This window comes from Hipposideros armiger, unplaced genomic scaffold (assembly GCF_001890085.2).
Source record: "Hipposideros armiger isolate ML-2016 unplaced genomic scaffold, ASM189008v1 scaffold_105, whole genome shotgun sequence".
Lineage (NCBI taxonomy): Eukaryota > Metazoa > Chordata > Mammalia > Chiroptera > Hipposideridae > Hipposideros > Hipposideros armiger.
The window spans coordinates 2,293,133-2,305,807 of NW_017731455.1; the positions used below are offsets into that span (position 1 = coordinate 2,293,133).

General features: G+C 44.3%; 1 protein-coding gene across 1 annotated transcript in view; it reads right to left on the reverse strand.

Moving 5' to 3' along the window:
- The window catches only part of LOC109384884 (guanylate cyclase 2G-like), a 49,698-nt gene that overhangs the window by 22,545 nt on the left and 14,478 nt on the right, over positions 1-12,675 (reverse strand). The window contains 8 exon segments of the mRNA XM_019646567.1: positions 4,824-4,895; positions 5,428-5,514; positions 5,516-5,533; positions 6,258-6,341; positions 8,652-8,671; positions 8,674-8,788; positions 10,862-11,025; positions 11,738-11,847. Coding sequence (XP_019502112.1) covers positions 4,824-4,895; positions 5,428-5,514; positions 5,516-5,533; positions 6,258-6,341; positions 8,652-8,671; positions 8,674-8,788; positions 10,862-11,025; positions 11,738-11,847 — 670 coding nt within the window.

The window sequence follows — 12,675 nt, forward strand, 5'->3', positions numbered from 1 at the left end:
ATTTTTTATTTTTTAAGAATTTTTATTGGGGAATTGGGGGGATGGGAACAGTGCTGGGGAATTGGGGGAAGGGGAACAGACAAGTTGCTGTCGTTTTGTTCTTCAGTCTAGTTGTGGAGGACGTTGCTTCACTGGCCCAAGTTGGCACCATCATTGCGCTCTTCCCGGGTGAGGCAGATCAGTCGCCGGCTTCTGGACGGCCGCTCACTGCGGCTGCTGGCCGCTCACGCTGGCTGCTGGCTACATACGGTAGCCCATGGCAACTCACTGCCACAGGGGCTGCAGCCTACGCCGTCACCGGCGACTCACAGCAGCCCAGCTCCAGGTTGAGCTGTTGTTCAGCATCTTAGCTGTGGAGGGCAGTGTCACTGGCCCTCATATGTGGGATCCGAACCGGGGCCCTCTGGCGTCCCAAGCCAGTTCTTAACCATCGCGCCACTCGGCCGGCCCTGTTTTTTATTTTTATTTTTATTTTTATTTTACCTTCCTCAATGACTTCATGAGAAAGCATTTAAATAATATTTATTTAACATTTCCAGTTCCTTGGACTTAAAATACTGACATAAAGTCTCTCTGTATCTTTAATTTGAATCCCTGAATCATTCATTTTCAGAATGCTTTCTGAAGTTTGGAAGTTGGTAGAAATCCGACAGCATCAGTATGTCACAGGTACGGGGCGGTCTTGGAGCCGTTTTACCTGCCTTGGCCTGGGTAGACTGAGCCTCCTCACACCTGCCTCAGCCAAGAAGTTTCAGGGCAAAAGTGAAAATGACAATGCCTCTCTCTCAAGGCTGTTATCGGATCTTTTTTTTTAAGTTTAGAGTGCCAACCTTATGTCAAGTATCTCTCTAAGTCCCTTGCCTTAACTAGCTCATGGAATCTTAGTGATCCTGAGGAGGTAGGTGGTATTAACATCAGCTTCATTTTACAGATGAGAAAAGGGGAACACAGAGAAATGAACCTGGCCTGGGTCACACAGCCGGCCAGCAGTGGGGCTGCATTGGGAATTCTGCAGTGATTCTCAAGTCCACCTCCATGACCAATGGCCCAGCTGCCCCTTAGCTGATAAGATAAGCCTATGAAGGGCAGAGTGAGAAGTGACTGAGTGTTTCATTTTCGCCGCAAGATTCCATGGGCATCCACACTGTAATATGGCTTCGTGATGAACAAACAAATAACAAGAAACTGTTTTAGGAGACTTAGTTTGCACTATGCACTGACGTTCTTTATACATTTAGCTTTTCCTGAGGCAGGTTAATATTCTCATTCTCTGTTTCCCAATGAGGAAACTCGGGGTTTTAAACTGCTCCCAAGGATTGGGGGCAGAGCTGAGATATAAACCCAGGCTGGGTTGCCTTAGAAGCCCAGTCACTTCTAAACCACTAGATTTATTGTTTCCGGGGCCCTGGGTGATTGTACAGGAGGGGGAAGGTGGGTCAAAGCACACCTATTTCCCTAACTCCCTTATACAAGAACAACCAAGTTCAAATGATCTTCAAGCCCAGCTGAGAAGGGGGTGAAGTCACCCATGGGCGTGGCCATGAGGAAGCACTGACCCTCAATGTCCCAACCAGGAGGAACGCCAGGGAGGGCTCCCTAATGGACTCCTGCACCCAGGGACAGGGTCCTCGGGCCTCCTGGGCACTGGCTCAGAGACTCACCTCTTCCTCCAGCATGATGACAGGCTGAGTCACTATCCCACGTTAGCAGAGCCCGGAGCTAATATTGCTTTAGAAATACAGGCTAATACAAAAGCAATAAGGAAACACACAGGACGTGGATATACCAGCCTTGTACCCCCAACTAAACAAAAAGTTCTGAAGGTCATGTAGCAATGTGGCTTATTTGTTTTTTGAGATTATAAAGTTGAATCACATTTTAGAAATGCAACCCACACAACTGGACCTGGAGGGGCCTGGCTGGGGCTACCTCTGGAATTTCTCCAGGGAGGCTCCAACTGCCCAGGTCTGGGCTTGAAATCTGGGGTGACCTATGTCCAATCCAGAGTTCTCCCTCACCTCACAGAGACCGCTCCAAGCAGCAGGACTGCCTGTGACACACACAACCATGTCTGCCCTTGGCAGTACCAGGCTCACCCCGAGCATGAGGCATTTTACACTCTGCTCACCACCAAAACCTCCCCCTTCCTTGACATCTAAGGATATTAGCAGAGCTCACTCTCTCAGGGCATAAATGACTTGTTTGGGGACACTCAAAATCCTACATAGTTCTCTCCAGGAGACAGCACATAGCTCTTCGTTGCTGTTTTTCTCTCTCGATGGAAATGCATGACTCTATGTATATTGTAATAGAACAAATGGAACTCTGTGAGGTACCCGATTCATGTACCACATTTGATGCATTTTGGCAATTCTGTCACCTACCTGTCTGCTAGTTGCGTTTAGTTCCCTATTGGAAAACTGGAGGTGGCCCACGGGGCTCCCATCTCTGGATCCCACATCTGTGCTCTCTGGTACTTGGCAAGGAGGAAGCGTAGCATGGAAGAAAAGACTCAACCTATGGAGACAGATTGGCTGCAAGACCCAATCTGCCTCTTACCAGTTGGCCGGTTACTTTACCTACTCAGCCCCCCCCCTTTTTTTTTCTTCTTGAAATGGAGTAAATGTTCATATTAATCTCTCTGATACCTGGTATAGAGAAAGTTCTGGTCAAATAGATATCAGGAGAAGAATTGTTTTTTGATTGGTATGTGACAGGCAGGAGCGCTATCTGGCCAGAGAACTTGACTCCGTGCCTGGGTTCATGTCAGTCACCCACGGTAAAGCTCCAAGAGGCTGCAGTGAAGTTTCTGTTACTCTTAGTCCCCTTTCCAGGAAGGCCAGCAGAGTGACTGGCCTGGGGGGGGGGGGGGCTGCGTGTGCTTTGACCTGCCTCACCACAACTTCCTTACACAGTCCCACAAGGCATGCACTCCATTTCTAGAGGCAGCGATCCTGACAAAACAAGGCGTCAAGCTGTCCTTCTGGCATGGAGCAGGGGACAGACTCAGTGACCTAGAGTAACGGATGATCACCAGGGAGATTCTCCTCTTTAATGGTCACTTTCACCCACTCCAGAATTTCTCCAGAAAAACCTTCGGCTTAATGCTTCTTGAAAGCCAAATGCTCACAGGCAAAGACTAAATGTATTGGGCATTCACACCTTGGTGAGAATTGACTAGCTTTCTCTTCACATCCAATATAAACGATGTCAACTGTTTTGAATGGAGCAGGGGAGAGACCAATGGAAGGCGCATACTTCGGGCTCACTGGGAAGGGAAGGGAAAGTGGCTGAAGGGAAGGAGAGAGGAGCCCAGGGTAGGAGAGATGCTACAACAGATTCTCCTGTTTTATAACTGTACCACCGCCGCTTAAATAATTATATATGCATATTTCCTGTTTTTTAACTTTTTTCTCTAACTAGATTTTAAGCCACTTAAATTTGGAAACAAGTCCTTGTCTTCCTACAAAACTGCCCAGAGCAAGATAAACCATTAACAGATGCTCAATAAAGGTGACTGAAATAATCACAGTGGTGGAGACCCAACCACAAGGAAGTTTCTGTTCGTCTAACTTGCTTGGTTACAATGCGCTGGCTCCCCTACTAAGTAAGGCCTAGGAAATCAAAATCTCACAAGGCCATTAAGACTCAACAAAGAGCAATTAAATCCTTGAGGGAGAAAAGCCTTTGGCTGTCAATCAGGCCAACCTCAGCTATCATATTACAACTACATGGAGGCTGAGGTCCAGCAAAGGGAACAAAAGTCAAAAGTCACCCAGTGAGTCACCATCCCTACACCGCAGAAGGACAGAGTTTATATTTCACCATTGTAGCCCTCAAAACACCCAGGCTGAGTCTTGCCCACGAGAGTCTATTGGCTGATGGATGGTCTATTGACTGGCAGATGACAACCAACCCTTGCCCTGTTGCCCATGCGTCAGACTGAGGGGCTTGCTCACCAAAACGCACTCCTAGGTCATTGGCTTGGTCTTCGCTTATGGTAAAAACAGACAAAGTGAGTTTAGAAAGAGCAGCCATATTTTAGCCCAGGTTGAGGAGATCAATCTCAGGATGCTGTCCATGCTGACATGGCCCACCTGACTTACCTCCCATCTGTGAAATGGGGATAATAACAGGTCTACTTTATATTATAATATTATAATATTTTGTTGTGAGAATTAAGTAAATTAATATATACAGAGTGCTGGAAAGTATCAGAGCCAAAATAAGCTCAGATTATTTTGAGCTTATTTAGTTATAAAAAAACTAAATATATTTAAGTTATTATTATTATTATTATTATTATTTATTCACCTCTTTTTTTCAGCCACCACAACCCTCTTTGCCCAAAGTAAAGATTCTGCCTCTTCATACTGGTCTACCTTTGCAGATCTGTGTCCCTTGTGTAATAGCTTTGTGGTTGTTGGGGCACTAATCCCGATTTCCTGGAAAAGGAAATCAGGGACTAGGGAGAAGGAAGGGGTGTTAGGGATCCCCTTCTCCAGCTTGCTTTATGATCTAATAACTAGATTTCCTTTGGGGTAAAAGGTTCTACCCTAAAATGTAAATACCCCGTTCTTTTCTGATTGGGTAAACCTAGCATCCCTTCCATCTTGAGTGTAAAATACTTGACTCGCTTGATCTTTACTTGAGATCAGGGAGAGAAAAGAATGGACAATCTGAAATGGTAGAGTTTTGAAGTGGGATCACTTTGAAGAGAAGATCTGAGGAGGACCAGAATTTTTGGGAAAGATTACAGTTCAGTTTAATCAAAGGCACAGAAAAACTCCAAAACACTTTAAATAAGTTTATGTTATACTCACATTGACAATGTCATATGCAAATGAGAGCTTGAATATCCAATCCATTTCATTATCTGAGTTTCTCAAAACATCCTGAAAAACAGGTATTCAAAATATCACCAGTGATTCAACCTGAAGCACAGTGAGCTTTGTATATGGAATGGACTTGGTTCTAATACATTGGGTGGTTTTGACCAGCACTAATAAAACCTGACACAGAGCACTCTAAATCTAGTAAATGAATATTTCCCAGGAAATACCATAACTGACTCAATATTGAGAAAGTTACTCAGTCTTGGGTTTTACAAACACTTCCTTGTTCCTGGCAAAAAGCTAATGGTCACATGCCATGGGTAGGATGGGCCCAGGAATGCAATTAAGGAGTAGCTGTGACAGCCTTGGAGATAAAACCAAGCTCAGACAGTTTCCACCCAGAACAAAGGAAACCAGGCACTTGGCAACTCCACTGATAATTTGATCCCCGCAGGCAGCCCAACAAGATAATTCAGGCCTTGCAATTAGGCCAGGGAGTAACTATTCTTCGATGAAGGAGCAAAAGCATTGATAAGGTTCTCTATTAGCTACTGCTAATCAATCTTAAGGTAAGATTTGTTATTTCATTTACCTTAAGACTTCCTTTTTGGCAATACTGGGTGACAATGCAGATATTGGGTGGTTCCGTGCAAATACCAAAGAAGGCAACAGCGTTTCCCGTGCCTTAATTCATACACCTGAAAATAATAATGGTAATAATAGCTTGTGATTATAGTAACTCTTCTGTGCTAGGGACTATGCTATGTGCTTTACATATTCTCAGTTAATCCTCACAAAGACCCTGTGAGATAAAAATTATGACTGCTCCCATTTTACAGATGAGGAAACTGACACTCAAGAGGTAAAGCGACGTGTGAAGGGTCATACAACTTATTAGTGGCAGAGTTGGGAGGCAAATCCAGGCAGTCTGTCTCCAGCAAACAAACCAGAGGATGCTCAAAGTCTAACCTTAGCCATGGAGATTAATGAAAATCACATCACAATAAATAGACCCAGCCCTGCATTCCACTGTTTATGGCTGTCAATGCCAGTATGTGGGCCAGATCATCGATTCGGAGCAAGAAGTCAGACCCCACGGACCTGACTCCCTCCAAGGACCAGGTTCAAGAGAGGTGAGCAGCCATCACAGATGCAAAGGATGAAGAGGCAGAATTAAGGCCAGAAGGAATTAAGGGAAAAGAACAAGGCTAGGGGGATCCCAGGCTTCGGGGACCTGAGTCAGGCCAAAGGGTCTGAGGTCTGAAATAGGGGCTGTCAGGGGACGGTGGTGGTTAAGAGAAGCTTCTGTCCACCCTTGCTCCTTTGGACTGGGGCCACTCCCACCCCAGGTGGGAGCAGGGAACTGGCAATGAGCGCCAGAGAGCAGCGCCGCTTTGTCTCCTCCAGGGGCAGGGGCCTCACCAGCCGGATTTCCTGCAGCACAGATGGCTTCCTGATCCAGGCTTCCGCTTGGTTACCAGCATAGCAGATGGCCACATGGTTTCCCTGGAAGCAGAGATAACGTGGAATGTTCTTAACCCAAGATGATCCAGAAAAAGCTCTACTCGGAAACAGCGAGGAAGGGGAGCAGGAAGACTGGGAAGAAATCAGCCTAAGAAAGGGATCATCAAGCTCCTCACTGCCCAAGCCAGCCTGAGGGCGGGCTCTATGCAATGTCCAGGCACTGAGCTAGCTGCTCAACATAAAATATCCCATTTAAGAGGCATCACAGTCCTACAAGGTGGGAATGATTGGCTCATTTCAGATAGGCCCACCGAGGTGAGATAACTTGTCCAAGGTCACACATTTGTAGGTGGTATAGCCAGAATTTGAACATCTGACTCCAAGAGCACACTCTTTCGATTCTACGATAATGTCCCCTTATCATTCGGAGGAATACTGAGTTGAGGTCTTAAGAGTACGCCTGGAGTCAAAGCCCATTTCTACCTATTTCAAAACCCATTTCTACCACTTAATACCTGAATAACCTTGAGCAAGGGATTTCATGCCTCCAAGCCTCCATCTCCTCATCTATCCAATGGAGATTAAAAGTAATACCTATCTCATATGGTTGTGTCAAGGGTTAAATCAGTTAAAACATGTAACCCTGTTTACTCAATGCCTGGCACATATCAAGTGTTGAGTATGTGACATCTCTTATTGTTATTACCTATTACGTCTGCTTGTACAGAGTCACTCAATCACCACAGAAACATAGAAGAACCTGGAAAGATCTGGGTAGAAGAAGGGGTACAATCTGGACACAAGAGATGGTAAGCCTCAGAATGAGTTGAATGTCAACCCAATATCTGCCACTTTTAGTGTGGAATTAATTGCAGAGGACTCAGGACTGTGACGGGAGTTCCAAAGAGGAAGGGATTCCTGTGGGATTATGGAAAGGATCCTCGGAAGAGGTGGTGCGTAAGTTGAGCCATGAAGAATAAGAAGGTTCCAGATGGGGTAGGGGAGGGGCAGCAGCCATGGCATTGTCTGAGGATGAAACACACATGGCATAATCAGCAAGACCCACTGGATGCATGTAGGATCTAGGCCAAGAAAAAGAAAAAAGGTTCTGAAAGTAGACTGTGGCTAGGCAGTAGTGAGCCTTGAGTCCCTTGTTAAAGAGTCTGGAAACCATCTTACGGTCAACAAACATGGGGAATGATGTTGACTGTATGATGCATGATGTTTGAGGGAGAGGAGGGGAAACATTTTAGGAAGATTACCCAATAGCGATATGCTATAGATTGTTGGTTTCCATCTCTAAATGGCAGGTTGACTACCATATAGTACACAGTTTTGTATGAATGGAGGTCCTTAGGGTTTTATGGGTGATAATATCCAAGGAGGTTTTTTGTAGCTTGAAAACTCAAGCAAACATTTAGAAAAATAGGTTCAGCTGCCTAGGGAATGACTTGGCTCCAATCTTTGCTAAACCTAATTTAGAGCAAGGAACAAGTCTTCCCTTGCTTGGAGCTTTCTGTCCTTACTCTGTGGGGCTTTCATTTGAAAGAATAAATATCGAGATATATATATATATATATATATATATATATATATATATATATATATATATATATATATATTTTTTTTTTTTTTTTTTTTTACAAACTATTCCCCCAAGGGACTTGACCTTCTGAAGGAGTGCTAAGCACAGGCACCATAATGGTTGAAGGAATGGAAAAGAGGGTAAGAATGGGTGAGCAGGAATCACACTGCAGGCTTCAGCAGCTGCCACTGTTTACACTGGAGAAGCATCAACACACACTACTGATTTATCAGTGCTAAAGCACCAAGGGTGAAATAATCCATGCTCTAGGACTATACTGTCCAATACGATAGTCACTAGTCCCATGGTGCCAATTAAATTTAAATTAATTAAAATGATATAAAATTAAACAATTCAGCTCCCCAGTCACACTAATGTTTAATAGTCATGTGATGGTGGTGGCTACTATATTGGACTGAGCAGATCCGGAATAGTACCGTAGTCTTAAAAAGTTCTATTTGACAAAGCTGAGTCTAATATAGTAGCCAGCATAAGCATCCCCTGGGAGTTTTTTAGGGAAAATGCAGAATCTCAGGCCCTACCCTAGAACTGATGAACCAGAACCTACATTTTAACAAGGGCCCCAGGTGATTCATATGCACATTAAAGTGGAGAAGCACCAGTCTGGAGTCACAATATTACCTGGTTTTTACTTGGAGAAAGTCGCCCTATGTAGAATGCCCTGCCTGGCAGAAAGGACATGCAGGGAATGGGACAGATACACACACACTAAGACCCTCCTGCAGCCACCTTGACCTCAGAAGTACCTGGTAAAGCCCTACGGGGCATAAAAGAGCTCTTTCACCTGCTGGCTCTTGACAAAGGAGCTGAAGTCCCCAGAAATCATCACACTAGATGAGTTGCTGCTGTGCCCTCTTGACACAGGTGTGCCTCGCTGGGATGGCTGTAAAACAGGACACCATTCAGTCACTCTCAGTAGCATGATCAAGCATTGAACACTGTGAAGTTTATAGATGAAGACAATAAATGCCAAGGTCACACAGATAATAGAGGGTAGAGTCAGGACTCGAACCCTGACCTCTCTGACCCGAGGTGTGAGTGCCTAACTACGGATGATGTCATGGTTAGGAGGGCAGACTCTGGAGTCAGACTACCCAAAGTCAAGTTCTGGTCTGGTACTTAACCAGATGTGTGGCCTGATGCCAGAGTTATTTTCCTAAGTGAGCATCTAACCATGCTACTTGCTGTTTAATACCCCCCACACCCAGAGGATGTCTTACAGGAACCCTGTTTTTCAAGGAGAGTCTCACCTGGAACCCTAATGTAGAAACCAGGGAGATCAGAGCTGCTTTGGTTGAAAAGGGGAGAGAAGGGCTCAGAATTCCTCCCTACCATACCTGCACCCTTAATCTATTATTCATCTCCAGAGCAGACCAGTGAGCCCCCAAATCCCCAGGGACATTTGATAATGACGTACTAATGAACCTCCATCCCCTGGTCTTAACATGCTGTAGAATCCCAGACTTGGTACTTGCCAAGTCATCTTGTTTATTTTGAAGGTCATAACTCATTCATTGAGTGAATAATATATGTAAGAACACCATGTAGGAAACTACTTCTACAAACTACAATTTTGAAAATAAAGCCAATATAACAGGAACAAGATATACATATCATGAGAGGACTGTTTGATTTTGACCCATCCCTTACCTTCACAATTAACCTGAATGTCCATTAGAACAAACTTGCATACCTCAGTCTAATTTTTGCACTTTTTAACAAGCAATAACATTCTAAAACCCTTTTTTTTGCTTTGAGATATTTAAGATTTACCTATTTGTTCAAGTATGTAAATTATGATGCAACAGTAGATCTACATATCTTATTATTCTCTTAATATCTTGAGTAGCATGTACTCCTGAGCAAATACTATGAGATTGTGAAATTGCTGATCTTTGAAATAAAATGTATTTCAGTTGTGCGTTTTTAATAAATTGAGCTGAAAGTGAAATTCACGCTCTCCTTAGCCTTCCTCCCAGGAACAAAAAGCTCTTATTAAAGTATAGAAACTCAAGTCTAGCTTTGTACTCTAAAGAGCATGTCTTACTAACATTTCTGGTAAGGCAAAAAATGCTCCAGGATAATCAATATATGCTTGCAAAGATTATACTGTTTAATATCAGTAACAAAAACAAAACAAAAAAGGAAAAAAGGAAAGAAAGAAAAGACATTTCAAAATTGCGAGCTGAAATATGTGTAAAGACAGGCAGGGCAGTGCTTTTTGAAGTTATATAAATGTTATATACTTATCAAATAATGTCATGCTTATTAAGCATGTGCCAAGCCTCCCGGGAGGCCCTGAGCACCCTACACCTTGGCACACCTTGTTCACTTCTCTCCCGACTACCACTAGCAAGTCCACTGGATCCAAATGTCACCTCCTCTCTGAAGTCTTCATGATGCTGAGACATTTTATTTCTCCATCTGCAGGGCTTCTGTCTCACCTTGTAGACACCTCTCAGAACACCTGCCTCCCTCTGAAGCCATCTCATCTGTAATGTATCCCCATGCTTTGCACTGTGCTTGGCCTACAGGAGGTGTGCGACACGTGTGTTGAGCAAATGAACCTTATTGTTTTAGTCATCAGGTTAAAGGAGTTAACGTGGTTTTGAAAAGAACTAGATGCTTTTACTATTTAGCAGGAGTTTACTGTCTACAACAGACAGTTTTACTATTTAGCAGGATATAGAGAATTTTACACCAACAGGGTAATAGAGATGAAGGAGAACTTTAGAGACCACCTGATTATTTTTAAGTATTTAGAAGCTGAGGCCCAGAAATGACATTCTCAGAGATATTCAGCAAAGAAATGGTAGGCCTAGAGCAGAACTCAGGGCTCGAGATGTCTCACTTCATAAATCTCAGCCTCTGCTGTCATAAGCTCCTAGATGATATCCCTTCCACAAATCACAAGCAGTGAGCCCAAAGTGGATGTCTGGGCCAGGTGTGGCCTCACCTTGTGCTGAGGAAGGATGGTGATGTCGTCGGAATCAATTTGCCACCAAGCGTCTTTATTTGGCCATCGCAGTTTTCCCCTCCGCATCCTTGAAATCAGGCCTATGATGACAGCTCCCAAAACAGTGATCAGGAGGGTCATCGTGAGAATCACAGTTATCATACCTGGAGGGCAGAGACATAGCACTCATTACTCAGGCCTGCCTCAGCGAAGTGGGCACATCCTTGCCCCAGCCTGGCCCTGCCAAGCAGATGCCTCAAAAGCTGCCCAGGTGTGAGTCCAAGTTAGGACACACTGAGCCCACTCAAACTTGTCTCTTCCAGGAATGCCTTTCTGACCTCCTCTTTGGTTCCCATAGCAACGACACTCACCTTCCCCTTTGTATAGAAACGTCCATTAGAGAGAAATTATAGTGATCACTCCTAATACCACCACCACCTTTTATTAAACATTTACTACATGTTCTCCTTAAAGTTGTTCTCAGGTATAATCCATCTAATTCCAGGGCCGGGTCCCTAATCATCGGGCAACACCCCCCTGTCCAGACTCTTTCTACCTCCTTAGAAATGAAGTTCCTCAGGCTCAAATCTCAGGAGCCAAGTTTCCCTGGAGCAGAGGTTCTCAACAGGGGAGGTGGGCGATGGTACCTCCCTAGGGGATATTTGGCAACTTCTGGAGACATTCTAGGCTGTTACAACTGGAGGGTGTCACTGGTACTAGTGAGTCACTGGCACTAGTGAGCAGCCTACAATGCACAGGACAATCCCCCCACACACAAACATTATCCTATCCAAAATGCCAGTAGTGCTGCTGCTGTGGAGAAGCCCTGCTTTAGCGAGTCCTTTCCTGCTACCTTCCCCAGGTGCCCACACTGACCTGTAAAAGTAGGCTGAGTTTCACAGAGCTTATTACGAAGTCCACAGCCAGGTCTGCCTTCAATAAGGGAGCCATGGGGCCAAGTAATAGTGGAGAAATTCCTCATGGGCCTTAACAACAACAAAAAACAGACAAAGGTCAGTGGCCACTTGATTTATTCTACTTGTACCTACCTCGGGTATAGCAGGGGCAAATAAAACACACATGTCATTTGCAAAAAGCAGGCCTTGACCTCTTCATTTAAATGTCTGCTGACCCATCCAATTGTCCCACCTCACCTAGACCCTTCAAATCCAGCTTTCAGGTAATCTAATTCAAGGAAACACAGTATCTTTCTGCAGGGTAGAATAGCTGACTTGACCTTTTGATTTAAACCACATCACTTCTGACTTAAAAGATGATGTGCCAATTCTGCGATGTTGCTGGGACTTTCTCCCATGTTGGATGCAGATAAATCTTCTTACAGAGCACCTTGACATTTCACAGATCAAAACATCTCCCCCCTACATGAAGAATGCCTGTTTCTACAATACTGGGGCCCTTGTTTGCCATGGTTATTTTATTTCCTGGGCCAAGCCATTTGGATACATTTAAATTCCGTAAGAGTAGGCAAGAAGAAAGTGTCATGTCAGATCTGGACTGGGGATGGTGATGGTGGAGGCAAATAGAAATTGAGTTAAGCTTTAGGCTTCCTTTTAGTTTTATCATTGATTTATAACTCAGAGAACAAAAACAGAGAGGTTTTTGTTTTGTTTTGTTTTGTTTTTATTGTTAGTTTCAGGTGTACAGAACAATGCAATAGTTACCCTTTTCACCCTCACAAAATAACAACCCCCCTCCCCCCAACCACTGCCCTCCCACCCCTGGTATCATGCTTATCTATTACAATTCCATTGAATCCGTTCCCACACTCTACTCCATGTCCTGAGGTTATATGT